General features: G+C 37.9%; 1 protein-coding gene across 14 annotated transcripts in view; it reads left to right on the top strand.

Annotated features, from left to right (window-relative positions):
- ELF2 (E74 like ETS transcription factor 2) overlaps nucleotides 1–27,910 on the top strand; it is a 95,620-nt gene that overhangs the window by 49,385 nt on the left and 18,325 nt on the right. For 11 of the 14 annotated variants that reach the window (XR_004968379.1, XM_036314611.1, XM_036314612.1 and 8 more), the window contains one exon: nucleotides 26,772–26,885. Coding sequence is in view for 13 of the 14 variants with exons in the window: in XM_036314611.1 (XP_036170504.1) it covers nucleotides 26,772–26,885 (114 nt within the window). In the remaining variant the exon portion in view is untranslated. Of the gene's footprint in view, nucleotides 1–16,878; nucleotides 17,120–22,710; nucleotides 23,151–26,771; nucleotides 26,886–27,910 lie in introns of those variants that run through there. The other 3 variants (XM_036314617.1, XM_036314616.1, XM_036314620.1) reach the window with 2 other exon arrangements.

Here is a 27,910-nt window from a genome sequence, read left to right as displayed (position 1 = left end):
TGTGTGTCACAGGCCTCTTTGACCATATGGTGAGGCCTGTGGACCTTCTCCCAGAACAATGTTTAAAAATATATAAAATACCTAGGATTACCAAGAACCACACGTATTGAAATGCAGCTTTCAGACTGTTTTAATTGTGATATATTAATGCATATGCTTCTTGAATAATGCATTATTAAGACCTAGTGGCAGATCTAAGTTACTGCCCCTTAATTGTTTGCTTTAATTTAACTGATTTTACAACATTCTTATGTTTGAACATATATTTCTTTAAAGGCTTATTTCATAATTTATGACCTCTTTATTCGTCTGAGATCCCCTTTATGTCCATGATTTTTCTGTGACTCGTGGTTCTCAAACTTGAGCATAGATCATAATCATCTGGAATGCTTGTTAAAATACAAATTGTGCCCTAACGGGTTTGGCTCAGTGGATAGAGCGTCGGCCTGCGGACTGAAAGGTCCCAGGTTCGATTCCAGTCAAGGGCATGTACCTTGGTTGCGGGCACATCCCCAGTAGGGGGTGTGCAGGAGGCAGCTGATCCGTGTTTCTCTCTCATCGATGTTTCTAACTCTCTATCCCTCTCCCTTCCTCTCTGTAAAAAACCAATAAAATATATTTTAAAAAAATACAAATTGTGAGGCCCCATCTCCTGAATTTCTGATTTGGTGGGTCCAGCATGGAACTCAAGAGTTGACATTTTCAACAAGTCCCCAGATGATGCTGATGCTGTTGGCCCAGGGTCCATACTTTGAGAAACATTACCTAGACTGCTGGGAATTGTAGCACCAAAAAAGAACTTCTGTTCTTATGAAAACCCAACTAATACTGTAGATTGTTATGTTATGTCATAGGTATCACAAAAGATTGTTATTGGGGGTGAAAAGTTACTAAAGTTCTTTCATGTCTATATGAGGTGATATAGTGAATTACTACTATTAATTCATTGGTAGACATTCATTGAACATCTGTATTCCAGGCACAATATATGGCATGGGACTAGAGCAGTAGATAAGACAGGGGCTATCTCTGTATTCATGGCGCCTAGAACCTAGTAGAGAAACAGATCAAGTTGGCATACTTTAAAATTGCTTTGTCACAAATCAGATTACATAAATTAACAAATCTTGAAATTGTTCTTTGAGTTAATATTTGCAATTAAGCTAAAATAATAAACTCAAGGATCATTTCAAACATTTGTAGCAGCAGATAAATTCTCCTCCATATGACAGTTATTAAGTATGGTTGAGATACTGGTAAACTGAATAGTTATAATGTAAAAACTACCTTTTATACACCAAGTACTGTCCTAGCTCTCAGGGAGTGATTCAGACTTGAATGAGATGTGGTGTCTGGCCTAAAGAAGTTTACCAACCAACTAAGTTGAAAAAACAAACAAGTATTCAAGGAAATAATAGTATGGAGTAGATAGAGTTGGGGAAAGGTGAGGAAAGACAAAAGAATTGCCAAATATGGTAGCTAATCTCAAGGTTTCAGACTGCATTATTGCTACTGTGGTAGGTCATATTTAAATTTCATCCTAAGGGCATAGTTGACAGTTAAGGGCTCTGGGTTTAGGGGCAGAGGAGCAAATTAAATAGAATTAAGCACTTATAAATCTCACCATTTAAAAAATATATATTTTTAATGATTTCAGAGACAAAGAGGGAGAGAAAGATAGAAACATCAATGATGAGAAAGAATCATCGATTGGCTACCTCTTGCATGCCCCACACTGGGGATTGAGCCTGCAACTCAGGCATGTGCCTGTCCAGGAATCAAACTGTGACCTCCTGGTTTATAGGTCAATGCTCAAACACTGAGCCACGCTGGCCGGGCAGCCTGGTTTTGATAAAACTGGATTTTACGAGGAAGTGTACAGATGGGCCTAGGACAGTGGTGGGCAAACTGCGGCTTGGCAAACCGCGGCTCGCAAGCCACATGTGGCTCTTTGGCCCCTTCAGTGTGGCTCTTCCACAAAATACTGGCTCCTGCACATGGGCCACGAAGTTTCAATCGCACTGTATGTGCGCGCCCGCACGTGGTATTTTGTGGTAGAGCCACACTGAAGGGGCCAAAGAGCCGCATGTGGCTCTCGAGCTGCGGTTTGCCGACCATGGGCCTAGGAGAAGGTTCAGGAGCCTGACTTAAGTTTTGTAGGTAAAGAATCTTTGTCAGTTGCAAGGTTTTTTTCTGGTTGAGAAGTCGTCATTTATACCTTCTCTTGCCTTTATTCCTCATCCATTGCTAAATCATGTCAAGTGTGCCTCCACAATGTATCTTGAATCTACCAATTTCTTCCCATCTTCATCACTACTAGCCTAGTCGAAGTTGCAGTTATTTTTCATATGAGTTACTGCGTTGTCCTTTGGCCTTCTGATTGGTTTTCTTGTTTGAACTCTTGTCCCTTCTTCCCACCACCCCAAACTATCCATTCTTCACATAATAGCCAAAGTGACTTAAAATATATATTTATAAATTGAGTCATAATACTCCCGTAAAAACTTTCAGTGGGTCTAATTACACTTAGAATGATATTCAGGATATTTTAAGACACTGAATAATTTGGCTCTTCTCAGCTATCTAGCAACAACAACAACATAACTCCTAACATTTGAAGTTTGTTTACTATACGGCCAGGAATTGTTTTTAGGGCTTTACATATCAACATATGTAATCCTCTCAACAACCCTAGGCCGAATAACTTGTCCAAGGCTAGACGTCTGTTTAAGTGGCGATGCAAGGATTTAAACTTAGTAAGGAGAGCTCCAGAGCCCAAGCTCAGAGGTATTTATGATTAATTATATCATCCCCCCCCCCCCATCCGAACACTGTTATCTTTCACCTTTTCATTAATCCATCCTTTACCTTCACAAGGGTGCTCACATACGCAGGTGTTTTGTGTTTTTCCTGGAATATACGCCTTTTCATTTTCAGCTTCTAACTCCTCGTCATCACTTAGATCTCAGTTTGAATGTCACTTTCTCACATAGAGAGAGTGAGGCTTTAGTTCAGCCGTGGGCAAACTACGGCCCGCGGGCCGGATCCGGCCCGTTTGAAATGAATAAAACTAAAAAAAAAAGAGACCGTACCCTTTTATGTAATGATGTTTACTTTGAATTTATATTAGTTCACACAAACACTCCATCCATGCTTTTGTTCCGGCTCTCCGGTCCAGTTTAAGAACCCACTGTGGCCCTCGAGTCAAAAAGTTTGCCCACCCCTGCTTTAGTTAATACTCTTCTATCTTACTTAGGACTGTTCTGTTATTTTTGTCAAAGCCTCAGCTACAACTTGTGAAACAGTAAACTCCCACTCTAAGGTGATAAATATTTTAATATATTCAAATGTATAAAAAATGGCATTATTGTAAGTTTAATTAAATGACCCGAGTCTGTCTTGTGTGAAGGAAGGGGTGTGTGTGTGTGGGGTTTGGGTGTGTGTGTGTGTGTGTGTGTGTGTGTGTAATGGGCTCCAGGAGCCAGGTATCCAAATGAGTCTAAGGTGCGGCTGTGGTTTGGTGCCACCTGGTGGTCTCTGCACTCCAGGGACTGCAGAGTGGAAGATGGGAGGCAGTTACAGGTCAGGTCACTTACCTGAAATCGTGTGTTCATGAAGTTTTACTCATGAATATATATATTTATGTCTATGTTTAATGTTTCTTCGCAGTATTTCATACAGCTAGAGACCATATTCAGTGTGTTTACTGGTATTGCTCAGAGCCAAGATACCAAGTAGGGTTTCAGTAAAATGTTTGTTGAATGAGGTGGGGAGTGAATGAGAAGACATTGTGAACCAGAACAGAATGCCAGGAATTTTGTATTTTATTTGGAGACTGACGAATAATTTAACTTGAGATTAGACTTTGTGGAGATATATGGCTGAGAGAGAAAAGGCTAGAAAGACAGAGTACAACTAAGTTGTGGTGGCTATTGAATAAAATACGAACTGTGTGAAACATGATCTGGAGAAGACAAGAAGTGAAAAGGACATTTATTTTAAGCAACTAGAGCATACTAAAATAATAGAAATAGAAGACATAGCTTCCAAAATACTTCATTGGGGTGGGGGGAGGTAGGTTAAAGAATACAGTAAACTTGACCAGTCTAACAAGGGGCAACAAAGGATAAAAATTCTGGAAATATAAATAATAAATCAAGCCCTGGATGGTGTGGCTCAGTTGGTTGGAGCATCATCCTGTACACCAAAATGTTGCAGGTTCGATTCCAGGTCAGGGCACATATCCAGATTGCGGGTTTGTCTCAGTCAAGCACATACAGGGAGGCAACCAATCAATGTTTTTGTCACATATCAATGTCTGTCTACCTCTCGCCTCCCCTTCCTCTCTCTAAAAATCAATTAAAAATTTTTTTTTTAAATCCTAAATCCAGATAGTAGAAATAAGTCCCAAACATCAAAAATTATATTAAAATCACCTATTGTGATATTAACAGGTTTTGTGTGCTGTTTTTAACAGGTTCACAAAACAAAATTAAATAGGAAGAATGGAAAAATACATTCATCAGAAAAATACCAAAGGAAGCTGGCATCATAAAATAAAATAAAATAGAATTTAGGGTGAAAGTCTTTTAATTTGGACATTGAGAAACTCTTCAAATTACTAAAAGAATCCAGAAAATAATCATCATAAACTTATGCATCTAACAACATAGCTTTGAACTACTATTTAAAGCAAAAACTTTCAGAATTACAGAGAGAAATGGACATGTCTATAAAACATTAGGACTTTAATACACCTCTATTAAAGCTGAAAAATCAAGCAGACACAAAATTAAAAAATGGCATCAAAGAACTGAACCACAGGACTGACAGCTTTCATAAACTGGAGATATATAAAACATTGTGCCTAACCCAGTAAATTACAGTCTTGTATGTGTGTGTGTGTGTGTGTGTGTGTGTGTGTGTGTGTGTGTGTGTGTGTATATACACACACACACACATATACACAAATCAGTTTTTAACTGTGTACTAGACTAGGTCATAGAAGAATTTCAGCAATGTCCAGAATATCAGTATCATTAAAATAGTATTTCATCATAATGCAATAAAATTAGAAGTCAACAATGAAAAGATAAAAATATGTCATAAAATTGGTAAATAAAAACTCATTAATGGATGAATGAGGAAATGAAAATTATAAAATGCAGCTAAAAACAGAGCATTGCATGTAAAGATCTGAGATGTGACTTAAGCAGAACTCATGGAAATTTAATAGTTCTAAATGTATTTATTGAAAAGTAATAAATATTGATATAATGAACGTGTGTTTATTTTATTTTTTAAAATATATTTTATTGATTTTTTACAGAGAGGAAGGGAGAGGGATAGAGAGTTAGAAACATCGACGAGAGAGGAACATCGATCAGCTGCCTCCTGCACACCCCCCACTTGGGATGTGCCCGCAACCAAGGTACATGCCCTTGACCGGATTTGAACCTGGGACCCTTGAGTTCGCAGGCTGATGCTTTATCCACTGAGCCAAACCAGTCAGGGCATGAACATATGTTTAATGCTAGGTGTTAAAGAATCAACAGGATAAATTCAAATTAAGTAAAAACGAAACAATAAATTAATAAAACAATAAAATAGAAAATAAAATAATACATTATTAATAAAACCATGAAGTTAATAAAAATGGATAAACATCTGTAAAGACAGATCAAGGAACAATGAGTTCTATAAAGAACAAGAATATCACTGACAGAATGGAGAGTTTTAAAGTCATTAGAGAATACTGTGAACAAACTATTGCCAAAGAACTTGAAGACTTATGGCATGGACAATTACAAAAATATATATCCCTGGCTGGTGTAACTCAGTTGGTTGAGTGCACCAGTTCGATTCCCAGTCAGGGCACATACCTGGATTTTGGGCTCGATCTCTGGTAGGAAACGTGCAGGAGGCAGCTGATCATGTTTCTCTCTCACACCAATGTTTCTCTCCTCCCTTCATCTCTCTCCCTCGCTCTTCCTCTCTCTCTAAAGTCAATAAAAACATATTAATATAAATTACATATAACTAAAAAAGAAATAGAAAATCTAAACAGATGAATAACCATTTAAGTTCTGTAATTTCACATATGCATCACCTCATTCAAATAAAATCCAGACTTAGGTCTACTACTAAAATTTCAAGGGATATATAATCCCTATCATATACAAAGTATCTAGAAAATAGTAAAAAAGGGCAAGTTATTCAATGCTAGTATAACCTTAACCTTAAAATTGACATGTAAAAAAAATTTGTTGCAAATTTATGTATGGTCATAGCTAAAAATATTCTAAATAGTAGCAAATCAAATCACCCGCTGATTAAAAAATACATAATGACTAAATGCATAGTAGGAAGGCAAGAAAGGCCAAAGATTAGAAAATCTATTAATGTAATTCACCACATGAATAAATTAAAGGAGAAAAACAATGTAATTATCTCAGTACATCCCAAAAAGCATTTGTTAAAATTCACCATCTTCTGAGGATAAAGACTTAATCAGGATTGGGACTTGATAAAAGGGCATTTTTCAAAATCTAGCCATGGCCAGTGTGGCTCGGTTGAGCATTGAGCATCGTCTCAAAGGTTGCCAGTTTGATTCCTGGTCAGGGCACATGCCCGGGTTTGGGGCTCCATCCCCAGTAGGGGGCCTGCAGGAGGCAGCTGATTGATGTTTCTCCCTTCGTCTTTCTCTAAAATCTTAATAAAATCTTTTAAAAATTGATAGGAAGTATCATAATGAATGGGGTAACAATGCCAGCTTTCATCTTTTCTAAATAGCATTATTACTGGAGCTCCTAGCAAATGCAAATAAGACAAGGAAAAGAAATAAACATCATAAAGATCAGAAGGGAAGAAACAGTATTGTTTTTTGCAAATGGTTTAATTAACACACATTTTAAGAGAATATATAGATTTTAAAACTGGATTGTTCATCAGGGTTGCAGTGTTATAAGAAGAATAATCAGAAAATGAAACAAAAAGATTCCCATTCAAAATAGTAGAAAAAACTTATTTAGGGATAAATCTAACAATAATATGCAATATCTTTATGAAAACAAGAATTTAATTATTGAGGGACATAAATAAATGAAGAGATATGTAAATTCCTTAAGAGGAAATAGAAAACCTAAACAGACCCAAACTATTTTATTTCTTTAACATTTAACACAAACACACATGGACAAGTAAACACGATAAAGCTATTAATTCTTTTCCAGTAAATCTATAAATTCAGTACAATTCCAGTGAAAATCCTAAGGGGACTTGTTTTTGGTAGAATTTCACAAACTCTTAGATAAAGTCCAAAAATTGTCTAGTCAATTCTGGATATGACTGAACTGTGGGTACATGCCCTTCTATCCTTAAAGAATGATTTTGAAACTATAGAAAGTATTTAAATATGTTATTGGCCGATAGATAAATCATTTAGTTAGGATAGAATAAAGAACCCAGAAACAGAGTAAGCATATACCTGGTATATAATATATATTGATTTAAATCAGTGGGTAAGGGTGAGCTGTTCAATTAATTGTATTAGGATACTTGGCTTCTTAAATAGAGAAAAGTAAAAGTAGATTCTTCATACCCTCTTTTTTATTTTTTCAGTTGGTTTATTTATTCTTCTTTATTCTCTTTCTCTACACAATCTCATCTCCCTCCCTATAAGCATCAAATTTAATTTGATTAATGGGTATTTTTTCAGTGTTTTGAGTGTGTATATTCTGTGGTATATATTTAAAATTTATATAATGATATTATGTATCTCACTTTGTTTCATACTTTTTAAAGTAATTACTGTCCTTAATATCCATGTTGCTTTGTATATATCTAATGCTGCTTCTAACTGCTGCACAATGTTCTATGATAGACACCCACCACATTTTATCACTTGCCTAGTAATGGATACCCATCACTCTGTTCTTTTATCAGCTATTGCTGCATAACCAACTACCCCACAGTTTATTGGCTCGAAACAAGAACCAGTTATTGTTTCTCCTGAGCCTGTGGGTTAGCAATATAGTTCTACTGAGATGGCATGGGCATCCTCTCCTACGTGTGGCGATCTGTGGATCAGCTGGGAACTTGCTGGTCTAGGAGAACCTTAGCTGGAACAACTGAGCCCTCCTTCTCTCTTCTTTCCAGACATCATACTACTTTTCCATTTCTTAAATACTGGACAGGAACATCATGTGTAAGAGTAGTGATACTAATTGGCATCCCTGTTTTGTTCCTGATCTTGAAGGAAGTGTATGTGAAGTTTGAACTTGGAGTTTAATGTTTGTTGTGGATTTTAATATATAGTATATATCAAGTTAAGGAATTTTCACCTATTCCTTTGGTTTGTTTATGTGTTAGTTATGTATGTAAGTATGGAGTTCTATCAGATGCTTTTTTGGCCTTCTTTGATGAGTCATGATTTTTCTACTTTATTAATGTCACTTAAGTGACAGATTTTCAGACATTGAACTCTCCTTATGTTTGAGAATACCTGTTGCTCATCATTTTGCTTTGGTTTGCTTTCAGGTAAGGGCCTTTCATAAATGCTACAGAATTATAATTTTCTGTTGTGTTGTCTTTATTTGGTTTTGGAATCAAGATTACACTAGGCTCCTAAATAATCCAGGTTGCTTTCATATATTATTTTCTTCATTTTTTTGCAACAATTTTTATAAGATAAGAATTAATTTTACAGTTTGCAAGGTTTTGCCTAAAGGGACATTAAGGAATTTCATTTTGTGGAGAGAAGGCTTTGGACTACATTTTAATTTCTTTCCTACTTACTATTCTATTCAATTTTTTTTTATACAATTTATATTATTTCCTAATAAAAATACAACTATATTTAATTTTTGTAGGACAGGATACCATAGACCAACCAAATTAAAAGCCAGATAGCAGGCTGCAGAAGATATTTGCAACAGATAGCTGAATTATCTAGAATAGTTTAACATTCTACAGATCAAAAATACAAGCGGTATCACAGAAAAATGACAAATAATATGAATAAGCAATTCATAGGAGAAATGTTAATGGTCAATAAGTAATGAAAAAATGTCTATCCTCAGTACTTAGTAAGTATATGCAAATTAATATAATAGATGGCAAAAATTTAAAGCCTGATCATATTTTTTATTGGTGGGATTTTAGATTTGCACATCTACTTAGGACAGAGTGACATCTAAAAATTAAAAATGCATTTATTTTGTGAACTAAAAAAATCTATAGGTATATACTGTGGAGAGACTCTAGCACACATGCTTAAGAAAACCGAGGTAAGATTTTTTGCAACGCTGTTTATAAAAGTGAAAATTGAAGCAATTTTATTTTCCAACTGGTAGATAATTTGATGAGTAAAATGGGGTAAATTCATGTACTGGAATACTTTATAGCATCTAAAAAGCATAGCTATATTTACTTATACCAGGGGTCCTCAAACTACGGCCCGCGGGCCACATGCGGCCCGCCAAAAACATTTATCCGGCCCGCCGGGTGTTTTTGCCGCCGCTGCCTGTCCTGCTTAGCAGCCGACTCGTCCCGGGCCCGCAGTGTTCATGTGTGGAATGTCTGAGGGACAGTGAACTGGCCCCCTGTTTAAAAAGTTTGAGGCCGAAACCGGTTTGGCTCAGTGGATAGAGCGTCGGCCTGCGGACTGAAAGGTCCCAGGTTCGATTCCGGTCAAGGGCATGTACCTGGGTTGTGGGCATATCCCCAGTAGGAGATGTGCAGGAGGCAGCTGATCGATGTTTCTCTCTCATCGATGTTTCTAACTCTCTATCTCTCTCCCTTCCTCTCTGTAAAAAATCAATAAAATATATTAAAAAAAAAAAAAAAGTTTGAGGACCTCTGACTTATACCAGTAGATATAGAATATAAATCTTGAATGGAAAAAGTAAATTTTAGAATGGCATACATAGTATAATGCCATTGATGTACCCAAAGCATGCAAAAACAGTGCTATAGATTATTCTGGGATATACATGTACACATATATACAAATATATATATATACTGGAAAAATATATACAAAACTCATGTCAGTGGTTCCTTTTGGAGAGATGGAATGGTGAATAAGGACTGGAGGTAGTAGTCAAATATGTTATATTCACCTGTATTAATGTTATTACTTTAAGCCATAAATAACAAAATAGTTGGTCCTGTGTTGTTGGAATATGACTATTTGTTACATTAGTTTTTGTAATTTCATGCATGTTTTAAATCTTTCTCAAAAATTGTATGAGATACGTTCTTAAATTAGAAACACAGGTTACACATTTCTAGCCTGGGATGATGGTGATGTCATTGACAGAGTGTGAAACAAGGGAGATTTATAGATAAAAGACCTTTAGGTGTCAGTGGGTTTTCCAAATAAAGATGCTTACTAGCCCTGGTCATGTGGTTCAGTTGGTTGGAGTGTTGTCCCATACACCAAAAGGTTGTGGGCTTGAACCCTGGTCAGGAGTCAGCCTTTCAATATTTCTCTCTAACATCGATGTTCCTTTCTCTCTCTCTCTCTCTCTCTCTCTCTCTCTCTCTCTCTCTCTCTCTCTCTCTCTCTCTCTCTCTCTCTCTCTCCCTCTCTCTCTCCCTCTCTCCCTTCCTCTCTTTCTAAAATAAGTAAAAAAAAATCCTCAGGTGAGGATTAAGAGTGATGCTTACCATATAATTGGAAATTAGAACTTAGAGCTAAAAAAATAAATAAGTCCAGCCCGAAGATGCTGGTTTTTTAATCAGTAAAGAAATAATACTGAAAGCCTTGGTGCTGAACTGATGCTAGATATCATTCTTGATAGAATAGAGAATGAAGAGAGAAGGTGGCTAAAGATGACACTTTGGGAGAGCAGTCGGAATTAAGGGTGAAATCAACTGAAAAGAAATAGGAATAAAAACAAAGCCAGACAGTTTATAAGTTTACTAAAGGCCTGGTGCACGGAATTTGTGCACTTGGGCTGGTTGGGGGTCCCTCAGCCTGGCCTGTGCCCTCTCGCAGTCCGGGAGCCATCAGTCGGACATCTTTAGTGCTGCTGTGGAGGCAGGAGAGGCTCCTGCCACCACCGCTGCGATTGCCAGCCGTGAGCCCGGCTTCTGGCTGAGTGACGCCCCCCCTGTGGGAGCACACTGACCACCAGGGGACAGCTCCTGCATTGAGCATCTGCCCCCTGGTGGTCAGTGCATGTCATAGTGACCGGTCGTTCTGCTGTTTGGTTGATTTGCATATTAGCCTTTTATTATATAGGATTATAATGAAAATCAAACGAAGGGAAGGATTTCAATAAGGGGTAGTTAGTAATGCCATTTGTTTGGATAAGTAGAGTCAGGTGAAGACTAAGAGGACTTTGCTGCGTTTGGCATTTCCTAAAAGCTCAGTGTTGCCTGGCCAGTGTATCTCAGTGGTTGAGCATCAACCTATTAACCAGGAGGTCACGGTTCGATTCCTGGTCAGGGCACATGCCTGGGTTGTGGGCTCGATCCCCAGTAGGGGACATGCAGGAGGCAGCTGATCAATGATTCTCTTTCATCATTGATGTTTCCCTCTCTCTTTCTCCCTCTCTAAAATCAATAAAAACAGATTAAAAAAACAACAAAGCTCAGTGTTGACCTTTGCAGAACCTTTTAATGGGTAGGGTGCAGAAGCTGTATTTCAGGGGGGTGAGGAGATTAGTTAATCTGAATATTCCTTTTGGAATCAATCAAGATAGAATTTGAGTTTAATTGTAATATGTTTTAGTTAAGAACTCCATTGTAAATTTTTTTCATAAATATGCTAAAAAGAATCATGTATTAGCCCTTGTAAAGTTTCACAGGAATTAAAAAATTTTTTTTCCAGAGACTAAACATTCTCTAATAATAAAAAAGAAACCAAGTCCTTGAAATTAGTTGTCCTAAATGCTATTTAAAACTAGAGGTCCGGGGCACATATTCGTGCACCAGTGGGGTCCCTTGGCCTGGCCTGCACCCTCTCACAATCCGGGACCCCTCAGGGGATGTCAGACTGATGGTTTCGGCCCCGATCCCTGTAGGCCAGGCCAAGGGATCCCATCGGTGCACGAATCCGTGCACCAGGCCTCTAGTATGCATATAAGATCTTTGGTTAATGTCTTCCTGCCCTCCCCACGCCCCCCTTCCCTCTAAGATTCATCAGTCTGTTCCATGTTTCCTGTGTGTTGAATGTCTGCCTCCTGGTGGTCAGTGCGCATCATAGCTACCGGTCAAACGGTCACTTAGGCATATATATATACATATACTAGAGGCCTGATGCATGAAATTCTGTGTGAATCTTTAGACTGTATTCCTAATCTATTGTCTATTTTACAGGGTTGGTGAACCAGGCCTTACTTAATGGTCCTAAATCACTTGATTTCCAGCTTATTATTCTTGATAGATATATTTTTCTTGTAGCTTAGTTTTCTTAACCTTTCCCCCCGCTAAGTATGCTCAACACATCACACCCCAGCTTTGAATTTCATCCTTAGATTGGTTTTATCAGAAAAAAAGCTTAGGCTGTTTGGCCTCCTCTTATTGTTCTCCCACCAATTCACTGCTCAAAATTGTTCCCATTTTTAAAAAATTTCTCAGACTTTTATCTATTGCTTTAGCTTTTATTAAAAAGCCAAACAACCATTTTGCAATTTACAATTCATAAATATAATAGTAAAATGGGTTTAATTTTTTATCCATTTTATAACTTCTAAGTTTTATAGATGAAGATTGTTTTGTAGAATTTTTGTCCTTGAAATCATATATACTGTGTGACTTTGGTCAAAATTTTAACTTTTACACATAGTTTCCTGATGTGTAAAATGAGGTCATTGAACTAAATCAGTGATTCTCAAATAATTTTACCTTTGGTAGTTAAAGAGCTTTTAGTACTAAAATAGGAAATTGGCATCCTTCTCCCAAAATATAGAAAAAATTAATGGATAGAATATCTCCTACCTATAATTTTTTAAAACTTAAAGCCTGTTTTGTCCTTTGTTTGTACTAGTAACTGGTAGAGCTCACAATTCTGAGTTGTCTTTTTAAGTGTTATATATTATCTCATTCATGGTAGGGAAAGAGATCATGATGGTCAAGTTCCTTATTTTTTTAAAACCTCTAGGTGATGTTGTCTCTAGGCTCCTTTCCAACCATAACATTTTTTGATTCTGTGCACTAGATAAAGGGAAAACACAAATGAAATCACCAGGGCAAGCTAAAAATAAAAAACACACTGAAAACCTATATGGCATTTGAAATAATTGTATATTTATATATATCTCCCAAGAATTTTTTCCACCATGGTGACTACAGGATCATAAAATCCATGGAATAGCCAAAGGTATCTAATTATTAGACTTTAATGATAAGGGTTATATTATGAAAGACTTGTTTTCAAAATGGAGAGGTTGGAGGATGGAAGAGTTGATGTCCAGACTATAAAGAATTATGAAATGGAAAGAACTGCTCGGGACTCTGGTTGGAAGTTAAAGGTCATTCACAAACTTTACCCTGTTCTTTCTTTATCTAAGCTGTGAAATGTCACAAGTTGGGAGTTTAAACTGCTCCTTCCTTCTGTATTAATTCTCTTTTGCCGATTAACATATTACCCCAAATTTAGCAGCTTAAACAACAAACATTTATTATATTGTGTAGTTTTCAAGGTAAAGGTGTGGGGAATGGTTTATCCTCATGGTTCTCACTCAGGGTCTTTCCGGAAGCTGCAGTCATCCGAAGGCTTGGTTGGCGCTGCAGGTTTTGTCTCCTAGTAGCTCTGTCACATGACCGTTGGCACGATGGCATTTTCCCTGCCTAATGGGCTTCTCCACAGAGTTACTTGAGTATACGCAAGACATGGCAGTGAGCTTTCTATGAGAGTGACTAAAAAGGAAGAGATCAAGCGGACAATTTCTGAAGTCACACCCCATCACTTCAGCTTTCTTCTGTTTGTTGGAAGAAAGCCATTAAGTCCAGCCCACACCCAAAGGGAGAGGGGGAATTAGGCTCTACCTTTCCAAGGGAGGATTATAAAAGAATTTTCAGACAAGAAAATCCATAGGTACTAAATGCATCATAACAGAAAAACAGGCCTTGTTACTTTGGTGGTTGGGGAGTGTTTGAGGGTAAGGGCTCTAGAGCCAGATGTGCTTGGGTTCAAATCTTGGCCCTGCTTCCCGTTAACTCTGACCTCGGTCGAGGAACCTTAGATTCCTCATCTATAAAATGAGCACAATAGTAATACCCATTTCATAGGAAGGTAGAGAGGAATAAGTGAGAAAAGTGAATGTAAAGCATTTAGCATAGTTAGTGGCTTTTATTTCAATAAGAATTAGCTATTTTTTACCTTAATTTTTCTTGCTAGGACACAGCAATAACTCTGTAATGTTATCAGAATATGAATTTGCTCTCTAGTGTCTAGATATTCTTACTCAGTGTTTTATTCTGCTTATTAATACCCGCTTAATCTTTGAAGACTTGAGAAATGCAGAATGTGTGTGTGATGTGTGCATATACACACATATGCATGTTATATATGTACATATTCACATATGGTTTGAAAAAGTATGTGTGTATTTAAATCCTGTCACATTTATATTTTTTACATCTTGCCATGTTGCTAAATTCTTCAAACACGTTTTTAAAAAAATATATAAATTTTTATTAATTTTAGAGAGGGAGAGAGAGATAGAAACTGCAGCACCCCCTACTGGGAATCGAGCCCGCAACCCAGGCATGTGCCCTTACCCAAAATCGAGCCTGGGACCCTTCAGTCTGCAGGCCGATGCTCTATCAACTAAGCCACACCAGCCAGGTCTTCAAATACGTTTTTAAAGAATGTATTTCTATTTCCAACAGCATCCTATCCTTACTTGCTATTCCCAGTATATTATTGGTTTATAAGAAGTATTGATGGCTTTTGAAAGCCTAGTTAAAATAGCAATGCGGAATTCCATTTACAATAATAGCATGGCAGAATTGCATATATAGTCCAGGAAATTGTTTTTTTTACAGAGCATTAAATATAAAGGAATCAGTTTTTTCTTCATTAATTTTTATCATTAACACACACATACATATATAGTATATATGTGTGTATATAATTGTGAAGTATTATGCAGGAGTAGATACAGCTTCTATTTTCTTATAAGACCTGGATATATATAATTAGGATGTATAGCAATTAAAAAACACACACACTATTCTTAAGGTATAGATCAAGAAGCAAATAGTAAAGTAAAAAGTTAGGTATCAGGCTTTAAACTGACTCCCACGTTGAAGAGAGTCAAGCTTACCTGTCATATCCAGAAAAAAAACAAACAAAAACCTTTGTCTTATATTAGTCTCTTCCCTTCTAAATACATGAAAAACTACTGATTGATAGGAGCGGAAATTCAGATATGTTATACTTTCAATTATCTGCCTAAAGCCAGCAATTCCCTTTATGTTCCTTAGTATCCCAGGCCTGGAAACTATCTCAGTCTAAGATGCTGCCTATCAATGGATGATCCTTATTTTAAACTGACTAGATCTAAAAAATAAAAGCTATCAGTCATATATTTCCTTTTGTCCAAGGAGTAGCAAGTTTACCTACTGCAAGAAAGAGTTCCTTACTTGGTTTAAGGGGAGTTGTATTTTGAAAATGGCATATGATTCTTTTTTGGGGGGTGGTGGGGGGGGTGGAGATTGTGGTGGAAATTAGTATTCAGAAGAAATGAAAAGATAAAAAGTTATAGCTATGTAAATTTATTCCAAAGTTGCACTGACATGTCAGGCAAATATTTTTTAAATGATACTGCATTAATATTACCACTGGAAGAATATTTTTCTCTAGATTATTAGCACAGTTCATTCAATTCCGATAATAAAAATTATGCCTTATTTTCACTTGTAACTACCAAATCCTTTTTGTGTTTACTCAGCAAATACTTATTGAGCACTTACTATGTAGGAGGCACTGTTGTACTTAAATTTTGTGTAGAACAACTTAAAGGAGAAAGTTGTTTCAAACTTCTTTTATATTGTGAAATTCTGAAACTAGGGAAGCATTTTGGTAGTTTTTGTTTTCATGAAGCCACATCTGAATCATTTTATTGGTTTGATTTCCTGTGTTAATAAATTTATAGTCAACAAATGGCAATTTACGTCCCCCTTCTATTGTATTTTAATGGAACTTCATTTGTAATGAGGTTTCTATCAAAAAGATTTTTTGAAGTAGATGTTGCTATAAATGAATGTTTATTTGTTCCCCAGTGAACCCAGTGGAAGTGAAAGGGTGCTTGAATGTCATGACGATCAAATTGGGGAAGGATCATCCACCCCCCAGGGGTAGGAATGTTGTTTCCTAATAAATGCCCGCTGAGTGTGCCTTCAGCCCAGAAAAAGGACGCAGGGGTCTCTCAAGTAGTTGGAAGGGTCTTACTTTCCAAGTACAGCTTTTAGAATATTTTGTGCATATGGCTTTTTTGGGGGGTTGGTATTTCTGTTTTAAAGTGCAGCCTTTTCCAGTGCAGGGGTTCCATGTTGCCTAAGCTTTAAAACGGCCGAAACAAGTTAAAGAGGCACCTTTATTTACGGCTGCGGGACCAGGCGTTAGGTCTGTTCCGGGAAGAAACTGGACTCATGGCTCTCCTCCAGCGCGGGGACAATTGCAGACTTTCCTTCCGCAGAGCGTGAAACGCGCCTCTTCCTGCCGCGGGCCCGCCCCGCCCGCGGCCCCCGGGGCGACCCCAGCCTCAGGTGTCCCTCCCGCCGCGGCCGGGCGGGCGGGCGCTCCGGGGGCGTCGGGACTTCCTGTCTGGGCGCGGGGCGGAAGGATCGCGTTGCCAGCCGAGGCGGCCGCCGCCGCCGCCCCTGCCGTTAGGTGGTGGGGTTTCTCCGCCCGGCGGCGGGAGGCGGGCCGGCCTCGGCTTCCTGTCGGAGGACGCGCAAGGATCTGGGCGTCGGGGTGTGAGCGAGTGCGTGAGTGTGTGTCGGCCGCACGGCGTGGCTCGGGCCGCGGGTTCCGCCTCCCCCCGCCGCCGCCGCGCTCGGTGGAAGTCAATGTGCAGCAGCAGCGCCAGCCCCGGGATAAACATGGCGACGTCTCTGCATGAGGGGCCCACGAACCAGCTGGATCTGCTCATCCGGGCTGGTAAGGACAGGGGAACTTTTCTCCGGTGCAGCGGTGCAGCGGACTAGGGGTGCACCCGAGGCGGGTGCCTCCCCCGCGGCGGTCAGTGCCGGGGTACAGTGTCCGCCTCGGTCCCTGGGGCGGCCGGGGGAGAGGGGGGTAGTGAATGAAGTAATGGAGGCGACGAATCAGGAAGTGATCACCTTGGAGAGTAACCTGCCTCGGCTCCGGCACGGCCGCTGCCGGGGGGCTCGGCGAGCAGCGCGGCAGCGGCGGGCGGAGCGCTGGCAGCGGGAGCCGGGGCGCCGAGCCGCAGGGAAGTTGGGGACTCGGGGCGGACGAGTTGCGCGCTGCGCCCCAGCCGCTGAGGAACCAGGAAGTGAGTGCGGCTGTTGTCTGTCGGCGGCGCCTGCCACGCTGTCTGGCCGGAGAGGCCGCTCTGCCCGCGGCCGGGGACGGCGGGCTCCCCGGTGAACGCTCGCCGCCCCCGCCCCGTTCTTCTCAGACCTGGTCCACGGACCCACGACTTCCGCATGGACGGGGCAGCCCGGGCCATGTCCGGTGGACCGCTACCCGCCAAAAAAAATGCCTGACCCTCCCCACCTTGTGCAGCCTCGGAGTAACGGTTCTGGAAGGGTCACTCGGCGTGGGGCGGCCCGGGGTGCGGCGTCTCCCGGCCGCCCGCCGCCCCTTCCTCACCACCTGGGTGGCAGTGAAGAAGTAGGCTCATGCCCCTTCCCTCGTGGGTGGGTGTTTTTTTTAGGGGGAGAATGGGAAGGACACGGAATTTCTTGTGTACCCCCGACCTGGCGCGTTGGGGTGTCAGAGGAGGAGGCTAATTTTTGTAAACAGTGGGTGAATGCGAAGGAGTGGGGCGGCGGGAGGGAGTCTCGGCCCCAGGGAAGTCTCGGCACGGAATTGCCCCCGTACCCCCTCCCCCCCCAAACCTCCCACCATAGCGGAAGCGCCTCGGAGAGGACAGAACGGCCGGGATTGACAGGCCTCTTGTTCCAATCTGCTCGCTGAGATGTTCCAAATGAGAACGTTGATTTCTGGGGGCGGGACTCAGGGCTCGCGCTGGACCAATGGAGATTGGGCGGGAGTGAAGCTGACAATGTACGCATGGAATTGGAGGGAAGAGGAGTGTAAACACGGAAGTGGCCGCGGGGGTGGGGGATGTGCAGCGCCACTGCTGCAGCGGAAGGGCACGGACTTAAGTTACATAGAAGCGGCAGCTTTACTTAATGGACAGCGCAGCGAGGGCCCGGAATCGGTGCAGCAGTGCTTGCATCCTATTTACTTACTAGAATAATAAACACATGTTCCTTTCCCCGGGTTCTATTTCATATCGCCACTGATGGGGATTGGAAGATGGGAAATACCAAGGAGTAATGCTGTAAAAGATGTTGCCCCTCTGTTTTCCAGCCATTGTTTTTAGGTAGGGCACGTGAAATTGGTTTGGTTGGTGAAACTGATTCTGTTCGACTGGGGGCAGTCATAAACACATGTGTATCTCTGAATTTAACAGAACTTTAAGTTTAAAGAAACTCTGGAATACTGTAACCGTATGTATGGTATAACACATGAGTGACCAATCTTTATTCTGTAAAATGCAATACAAGACGTTTTAAGGGTCTTTAGGGAAAAAATCAGTTTACTGAGTAGTGATTAAAACACATTTGCCAGTTATTTTCTGATCAGAGCAAGAACTTAGTGAATAAGAGGTAGCGTACAAAGAGAACTTGGTTCCTTTGTGTATGCTCAGTTCACTAATAACATAATATGAATTAAGGGATGGAATTATTGGCTTTGTAGGATTGATTGGGTCAGTGATATTTCTGTGAGTGATAAACATGTACATTTCAGAAAATGGTTCCAGTGGTTTTGAACATATGGAGAGAACCTTAGAATAACCTCTGCAGTTAGAACTTTGAAAAATATTGTAAAGGTGAAGGGATTAATTTTGTCTATGGAAGATACATTTTTTTTTTATAAGCTTTTAGAGTTATTAGTGAAACTGAATGTGAACTGTAGATATTTTGCTTGGAGTGGATACATATAGGCAGCCTACAGTTTGAAAATACAAATATTTTATATTCCTTGGTTAAGGTGGTGGTGGTGGTGGTGGTGGTGGTGGTGGTGGTGGTGGTGGTGGTGGTTTTTAAGTTAAAAGCCGACTTGCAGCCCTACTGCATTTACTTAGTACATATAAACCTTACAATTGAAGTTTACTTCATGATTTTAATGTCTTGTAAATATGTTTTATGTATAATTGTTTTCAAATTATTTCCTCAATTATGTTCATGTAATCTGAAGCTCCTTTACAAGTCCTATTTTAGAAGGAAACTTGAGATAGGTTTGCTGATTTACACTAGGTTTATTCAGTGAGTTAAAGTTGGGAGGAAAGGTGGCCCAGGAAATGTAGAACCAGGGATCTAAATTTTTATTGCTGCCAGTTTCCAGTGACAGTGGGAGAGTAGTTTATAATGTTTGTCATTGTAAAATGGATGAGATGATACCTTTTTAATTCCCTTGAGGGAAGTTGTCAGGTGTTACACATCATCCTTCCACAAAGATTTTACAGTCAAATTGAGGAGACAGATACAAATCTACATAGGTATATACAGTGATTGATATAATGGGTTGATGATTAGTGTAGAATGACTGATAGTAAGGAAAAGTTATGGAGGAGATAAGATTTTCAGTTGAATATTGTTTGCTAAACTTTTTTTCTAAGCAAGTATAAAGCACTTAATATTGTTATATGTTAACACTGTTATAAAGGTGCTAGAGCATATATTTTGCTTTTACTTTCCTCCTTTAGAGGCTTAACTATCAACTTTAGTTAGCTATCAACTTCAGCTTTAGTTATAAACATGCTGTCAGAAGAGTTTGAGTAAAGAATGAAATAAGTAAGCTTCGTTATTAAAAATCATTTTAACATAAAAAGAGTTGACATACTTGATAAAACTTTCACTGGCAACATATGAGAAAGAACCTTACTTCTGAAGTCAGGAGAAGAGGACCTACATATCTGGCTGTCACTAAACTATCTCTGGACTCTTTAAGGCTTCATTAGGATTGATTAGGTGGTCTATAATAACTTTCAAAGTTCTGAAATTATAAGTGGCTCAAATATTTAATAGGAAGTGAAGACTTTTCTTTTTCTTGGATTTCTTTACATTATGCCATGTGAATGAATATGTCTAAGGTTATGTAAATGACTATGATATAATTTACTTAATAATTTAGGCTCATTTCTAGTATGTACATATATATAGCTTATTATAGGAAAAATAGATGTCTATAGGAAAAAAAGAATGTCCCTTAATATTTCAGCAAAAGTATTGTGTATGTATAATCTGGATTTTTCTTGAAGATTTTCAATTTAAAATATTCTGCCTTCTTATTCTCAAATATTCTTGACTTCTTTTTTTCTTCTTCTTTTTGAGAATTGAGAAGTAGAGTCACCAGAAGCTTTGTTCTACTTTAAGGCAGTTATTAAATTGAAGGAGGGAATTTTTTCTGGAGATTTAGCCTAAGTATTTTTACTAACAAAACAAATGTGTCTGGTTTGTCAAAATTCATTGTGAAATTTGCACTTGAAAATCTTATTTCTAATTTACTATATATTGGAATGTCCGTATCAATCTGGAAAAAGTTTAACAGGATGTGAAAAGATGAAGCATATGTTGAAATAAAACAAAGAATGGCATTAACTTGTTTTTGTTAATCCTTACCATCCTTACCGGAGGATATTTTATTTTATTTTATTTTATTTTATTTATTTATTTATTTATTTAATGTATGTATGTATGTATGTACTTTTGAGAGAGTGAAAGGGAAGGAGAGAGAGAAAGAAAGAGAAACATCGATGTGAGAGAGACACACCAGTGTCTGCCTCCTGCACTTGTCCCTACTGGGGCTGGGGATCAATCTGCAACCCAGGTACTGTGCCACAGGCCCAAGCTCAAACCACTGAGAAACACAGGCCAGGGCAAGAATGGCGTTAACTTTTTTAAAAATTTACTTGAAACTGTTTAAGAAATTACTTTTATGAATTCATTGCAGCATTAGTACTAAAAGTCATAGAAAAACTGAGTTAAAGAGTAACATCAGTGTAGTCAATCAGGATAATTCAACAAAACAATTTCCTTCAGAAATAAATTTGGTTGGTGCACGGGGCAGGCATGAGAGTGTTCTTGGTTATTATTTAAACTCTGTGTTACATGTAAATTAAATGGCATGAGAGTGTTCTTGGTTATTATTTAAACTCTGTGTTACATGTAAATTAAATGTTCAAAAGGTTGCAAAGAAATATTTATGAGAAACTTAAAAAATCTCTTATGTGGAAGTGGACAAAATATTGTTGTGCTTATGGAAATGAATACTTTGATGTTTATGTTTAGAAGTTAAAACTTACAGAAACATGGGGATAGAATTTGGGTGCTTATTATATAATTACATTTGATTACAAATTACAGCTGCAGTTCTAAAAAACATAAATTTCTGGTCTTGGAATTCTGGGAGTCTGTGAAGTCAAAATTGTTTTCATAATAATACTAAGACATTACATATTTACCTTTTCACTTTCACAAGTGTTCTGAGGAGTTTTCTGGAGGCTACATGACTTGATACTCCAGCATACTGAATGAAGAAGCAAATAAGAGATCAACTGTTTTCCACCATGTATTTAAAAGATTTGTAAAAGTGTAAAACAAAGCTACTCAGTGAATTTTTTTTGCTTTAGAAAGGTTATTTTGGCTCAGTGGTTGAGTGTGGACCTATGAGCCAGGAGGTTGAAGTTCGATTCTTGGTCAGAGCACATGCCCAGGTTGCAGGCTCCATCCCCAGTGTGGGGTGTGCAGGAAGCAGCCAATCAATGATTCTCTCTCATCATTGATGTTTCTATCTCTCCCTCTCCCTTCTTCTCTGAAATCAATAAAACTATATTAAAAAAAAAAGAAATGTTATTTTGCATAAAGTGTTACTTATGTTTACAAGTATTGGATTAATTAAATGAGTTAATAAATATTTTGAAGTTTTGATAGATTTAATTTCAAACAGTATAAATACACATAGAACTATTTATACATACAAAATCTTGGCAGCCCTTAAGTTGGATGTAAAGGGGCCCTTTTACCAAAAAAGTTTGAGAATAGCTGAAATATAGTTTTATTTAGTAAACACTTTTCAGTACTGTGGCCACTAGCCACTTGAGGCTATTGAGTACAGGAAATGTGGGTGAGAAACTGGATTTTTAAAAATTTTAATTAATTTAAATGTAAAAACTTAGCAGTGGAAAACTTTGTCAATTACATGTTGAAATGACATCTTGCATATACTGGATTAAATGAAAGGTATTAATTTGACCTGCTTTTAATATAACGAAATTTAAGAATTATATGTAGCTCATGTTTTATATATGTAATATATTTTTATTGATTTCAGAAAGGAAGGGAAGGGGAGAGAGAAACATCAATGATGAGAATCATTGATCAGCTGCCTCTGGCATGCCCCACATCGGGGATGGAGCCCACAACTGGGGTATGTGTCCTGACTGGAACTCGAACGGTGATCTCCTGGCTCATAGTTCCACACTCAACCACTGAGCCATGCTGGCCTGGCTCATGTTATGTTTTTATCACATAGCTCTACTTTAGAAAATAATTTTATTTTCTTTCCCTTTTAAACCTTATAACAACTATTGATGAGAAAGTTAAAGGGGAACAGGTAAAGATGAGAATGTCCCAGGCCTTTACCTTTTCCCTCTTTTCATAGCATTCATTCATATTCTTCACTCACCCGTTATGTCATACATAGCCTTGGGGCATTAGAGGATAAGGTGTGGTAGATCAGATAGTTGAGTGATGACCTTGTAATGTTTATGGTCTTGCTTGTAGGGGGATACCACTATCACCTAATGAAGTGTTTTCTGATTTTTTTTCCCATTGCTCTTAAGTTAAATTGCTATCAAGTTACATTTTTGACTTTTAAGAACATTGTTATGAACTAGGTCCATTGCCAGCATTCTCTTCTGCAAAGCTGAGAGGTATGTCTCTTGTCAGACTTAATTACCAAGTTTGGTATTTAGTAACAGCTGTTGAGTGAGTCTGGAATAATCTACCATACAAACACCAGTTGATTAGAAAGCTAGAAACAAACAAGAAGACCTCTTACCAATGGTAAAAGAAGGCATAAGCAAATTTAATGGCCCTATGATTAAAATTAAAATAGTTTTGAAATTTATTTGATAGATTTATTTCTTCAAGGAGTATTTACCAGCAACACCAACTAGTAGTGTTAACTAGAAAAAAACTCTTAGATTACTTTTAGCTTCATTGTTTCTATTTTTAAAATGAGTTGCTTATTATTTTCTCCCACATTTTTAAAATATATTTTATTGATTTTTTTACAGAGAGGAAGAGAGAGGGATAGAGAGTTAGGAACATCGATGAGAGAGAAACATCAATCAGCTGCCTCCTGCACACTCCCCACTGGGGATGTGCCCACAACCAAGGTACATGCCCTTGACCAGAATCGAACCCGGGACCCTTGAGTCCGCAGACTGATGCTCTATCCACTGAGCCAAACTGGTTAGGGCTCCCACATTTTTTATACATAGGTTTAGATAGACTCCAGCAAGTCAGGTTTTAAGTGAGAAAAAAGGAATTTTCAGCCATTGCTTATAGTTTGCTTACTTTGATTACACAAAACTGTTAAATTTATGTTTATCCTTAAGAGTTGTGTAAAATTTTTAGTTTAAATTGTGTTTGAATTATTGAGCAGGACATCTAGTATTAAAAAGTTTTTGAAAATTACAGAAACTTGAAGAGGACAAATCTCTCTTAAATTCCTGTTATAAAAAATGACTTGTTGCCCTAGCTGGTTTGGCTCAGTGGATAGAGCGTTGGACTGCGAACTGAAAGGTCCTAGGTTCGATTCAGGTCAAGGGCACGTGCCCAGGTTGTGGGCTTGATCCCCAGTGGGGAGCTTGCAGGAGGCAGCCAATCAATGATTCTCTCTCTCCCTCTTCCTCTTTGAAATCAGTAAAAAATATATTTTAAAAAAAACAACTTGTTGACTTATGTCAATGAAAGAAAAGGGAGAAGATAGTGTCACTTTTTATAAAATGGGTGAAATATTCTTGGAAACTATCATGGGTACATTACTGTAAATTGATCTAAGTGATTTTGATTTCTTAGGTGTTCATTTCTTAAATAGGTGCTTAGGGTTATTTTAGTAAATAAAAATGACAAAAAATAAAATAAGCATAAAAGAAAGAAATCAGCACTCCTTTTAAACAAACTTAGCTTACAGAGTAACTTTAAATTAATTTTGCACTTTCATTTAGTTTTGAAATATTTTACTTCCATTTATGTTTTGTCATTATCTAGCTACACGAGGCCAGTGATCTAGTTACACTTATCGCAGTTTTATGGCATCGTGAGAAATGCTCAACAACCATTTGTCGATTGTATATAATTAGATCTTCTGATTGATACTTCATAGAAAACTTATGTATATTCCCATCCTACATTTAAAGTATGAATAAATAAGTTTTCTCCTTAAATTTGTATGTATTTTATTTGTTTTAATCTATAAATAGAAAATTTCTGGGAAAATATAATATGTTGAGGTCAGAAATAGAGGCAAGAAAATAATTTCCACTGACATAACTAATATGAAATTATGGTCTTGAAAATGTACCTCAAACTACTTAAGGACTCGGCAACATAATGTATAATTGCTAGACATATTTCATTTTTGTTTTATAACTTGAAAATCTGATATAATTCTATTGCTGTATTTTATCAAATACTTGAAGCTCTGATTTTAATACGGTAGTTTTTAGGGTATGTCTTAATACAATTACATAAGGAATTAGTTTACCCTGGATGGTTTATTAATAGCAGCTAAGACAACAGCTAAATTGCAACACAAGCAGACCTTGAAGAGAATGAAGTTCCTGGTATAAATTTTAAAAACTTGAGAATTTGCTTACCAGGATTCTTTATGTATGTGAGTATTATAGGGAGGTACTTTGAAGAATATACTTGAGAACCGCAGCATATTTATACTTACTAATACTGAGTTTCTTAAAGCTGAGCTGGAAGGACTGATTGAATCCTTTGCTTCAGTGAAGCTGCAGATAAGAGTAAGCAGGGTCACCTAAAGATAGATTTACTTAGAGGTTTGGCTGCCTCTCTGGAACCGGTCAGCTTTGAGCAGATTTCCATAAATGGACAGAGCAACTGGAGAGACCCAGTACCTTGGTTGAGAGTGTGGATGATGTGCAACAGGTGGTAAAAACAGTCACTGGATTTTTTTAAATAAATGGTCTCCAAACGACTGGTGTTTAAGGCTGAGCATTTGGGGAATTTTGAGACTAAGTGAATTTTTTTTTTTTCAATTAAAAGTTTCCTGGAAACAGTTTTAAAAGATTCATATCTTAAGTGTGTAGAACTTGTGGGTTTATAATATGGTTTTATGGAATTTGTATAAATACTTTCTTTTAGTTCCTTTAGAGGATTAGAAACTGTTACATATTCATGTTGCAGAACCCTTCACCAAGTAAACATTCAGTGTTTTAAATCAGGATATGAAATTAATATTTCATTAAGATAATAAGTTTGTTCTTGAATTGCCTATTTTCCTGTAGGGTCATTGGGTTGTTCTTAAATTTCAATACATAAAAGACATACTTGCCTGCGTACTATATGAAAGGTCTCTGTTAGGAACTAAAACAGATATGAAGATGAATTAATATAGCCACTCTGATCTCAAAGAGTTTATTGAATTTTTATCTATGTGTATGCTTTTTATGGGAGTCACCTCACTACTGTTTTGTATTAGGAAACCCGCCTTACAAGAAAGTAAATTGCTGGCCTAGGGTAACAGAAAGTACTGGTAGAAGTGGCAGAGGCTAGAACTCAAGCTCTTAGACCTGGAAGTCCAAACCTCTGCCGTACACTTTACTGCTTCACAAATAATTCAATCAGCAAAGCAATAAACTCAGTTCAAGGAGAGAGTTACAAAAGGTGGTAAAATTAAAAAAAGATTCATGGAAAACAAAACCAAACCATAAAAACTCTTTTAAAAAAAATTTCTTGGGTAACACCTGAAGGAGAGAGCAAGGTTATTGTGAAGGAAATTCCCACATGCTTTGGTGCCGCAGCTAATGCGCACACCCAGGAGGGTCTGTAGGAATTTAATTCATTAAAGTAACTTAGAAATATGTGTTTCTGACTAATTTTGATATCATGACCCCTGATTTTAGTAACAGTATATTAAAATATATAATTGACTTTAGGATTGTTAATTCACAACCATCCTTTTTCTCCATAGGTTAGTTTTGGCCTAAAATTGATACAGGTTTAAAATTGTAAGGGTTTTTCTTTGTTTTCCTTTGGATAAGTTTCAGAAATTTCTCAGTAATTGCTAGCCAATCTCAGTTGCTTTATAGTTAGCATTCATTTTACAAAGTGAGAATACTAGATTGTTTGTTGTTTAAAGCATCTCTATAAATAATTTACATAAACTAATGTATATCAGTGACTTAGAGTCATGCACATGAGAATTAATTTGTAGTTATGTCTTCTACAGCAGTGTGTTTTAATTTAGTAATGTGTTCAGTGCATTTTTAATTAAGTAGAACTTATTTTCCCCCCAGTGGAAGCATCAGTTCATAGCAGTAATGCACACTGTACAGATAAGACAATTGAAGCTGCTGAAGCCCTGCTTCATATGGAATCTCCTACCTGCTTGAGGGATTCAAGAAGTCCTGGTATGTGAATTTCCCTATTTATATTAAACCTGTCACATCACTTCATGTATCTAGAATGAAGTTTTTTAAGATACAGGGGCATTGTTGATGTTCTCAAGATGGGTTATACATGAATACCTGTGACAGCAGTACTTGATCTTTATTTGTCAAAGTACCCAAGTCTTAAATACTTAATTTTCATAATAAATGAATGCCCAGTATAGATAGACAAAAGTTTATTAAGTTGCTATTTAGACTATCATGTCTTCCTTAACTCTGGGTAAATTTATAAACCTTTGTACAATAGTCCTTAAGTGAATGGCAGATGGGTGTTTGCCTCCTATGACCACTTTCAATTCTTTAGTCTGTGTTAAAGTGACTCCAGGGAACCATACATTGTGGAGAGGAGAGGATGCTTCCACCATTTCCTTATACTCCCTTCAGGCTGTGAGTTTTTCTTTTCTTTTGGTCCCTTTTTTTCTTTAAGGCTGCCTTTGAGATTTATGTTGTCCTAATTTTCATTTGCCCTAATTTTAATATTCTGATGTTAATTTAACTTGATACAGTAAGTTTGAACCTCCTTCTTCTTTCTTTTTTTCAATATATTTTTATTGATTTTGGGGAGAGAAGGAGGGAGAGATAGAAACATCAATGATGAAAGAAAATCATTGATTGGCTGCCTCCTGCATGCCCTCTATTGGGGATTGAGCCAGCAACCTGGGCATGTGCCCTGACTGGGAATTAAACCGTGACCTCTTGGCTCATAGGTCAGTGCTAAACCTCTGAGCCACACATCTGGGCTGGACCTTCTTCTTACAGGATTTTACAATAAATACTAAGAGTAACCAGACTTTTAAAGTAAAATAGGAATCCTATGTATTCACAAGTATGAAAAGAAAATTAGGACATATTGGTCGGTGTGTTAATCCATGAGAGTAGGTATTAACTGTCTCTTTATTGAAATAGAAATGTCATCCTGATTATTTATGCACATTGGAAGAAAGCCGGGACAACATTATTGTGTGTAATAGAGTGCCAAATAGCAA

This window comes from Myotis myotis, unplaced genomic scaffold (assembly GCF_014108235.1).
Source record: "Myotis myotis isolate mMyoMyo1 unplaced genomic scaffold, mMyoMyo1.p scaffold_m19_p_6, whole genome shotgun sequence".
NCBI lineage: Eukaryota > Metazoa > Chordata > Mammalia > Chiroptera > Vespertilionidae > Myotis > Myotis myotis.
The sequence above is the reverse complement of the archived record's forward strand: the minus strand, read 5'-3'. Positions and strand labels throughout refer to the sequence as shown.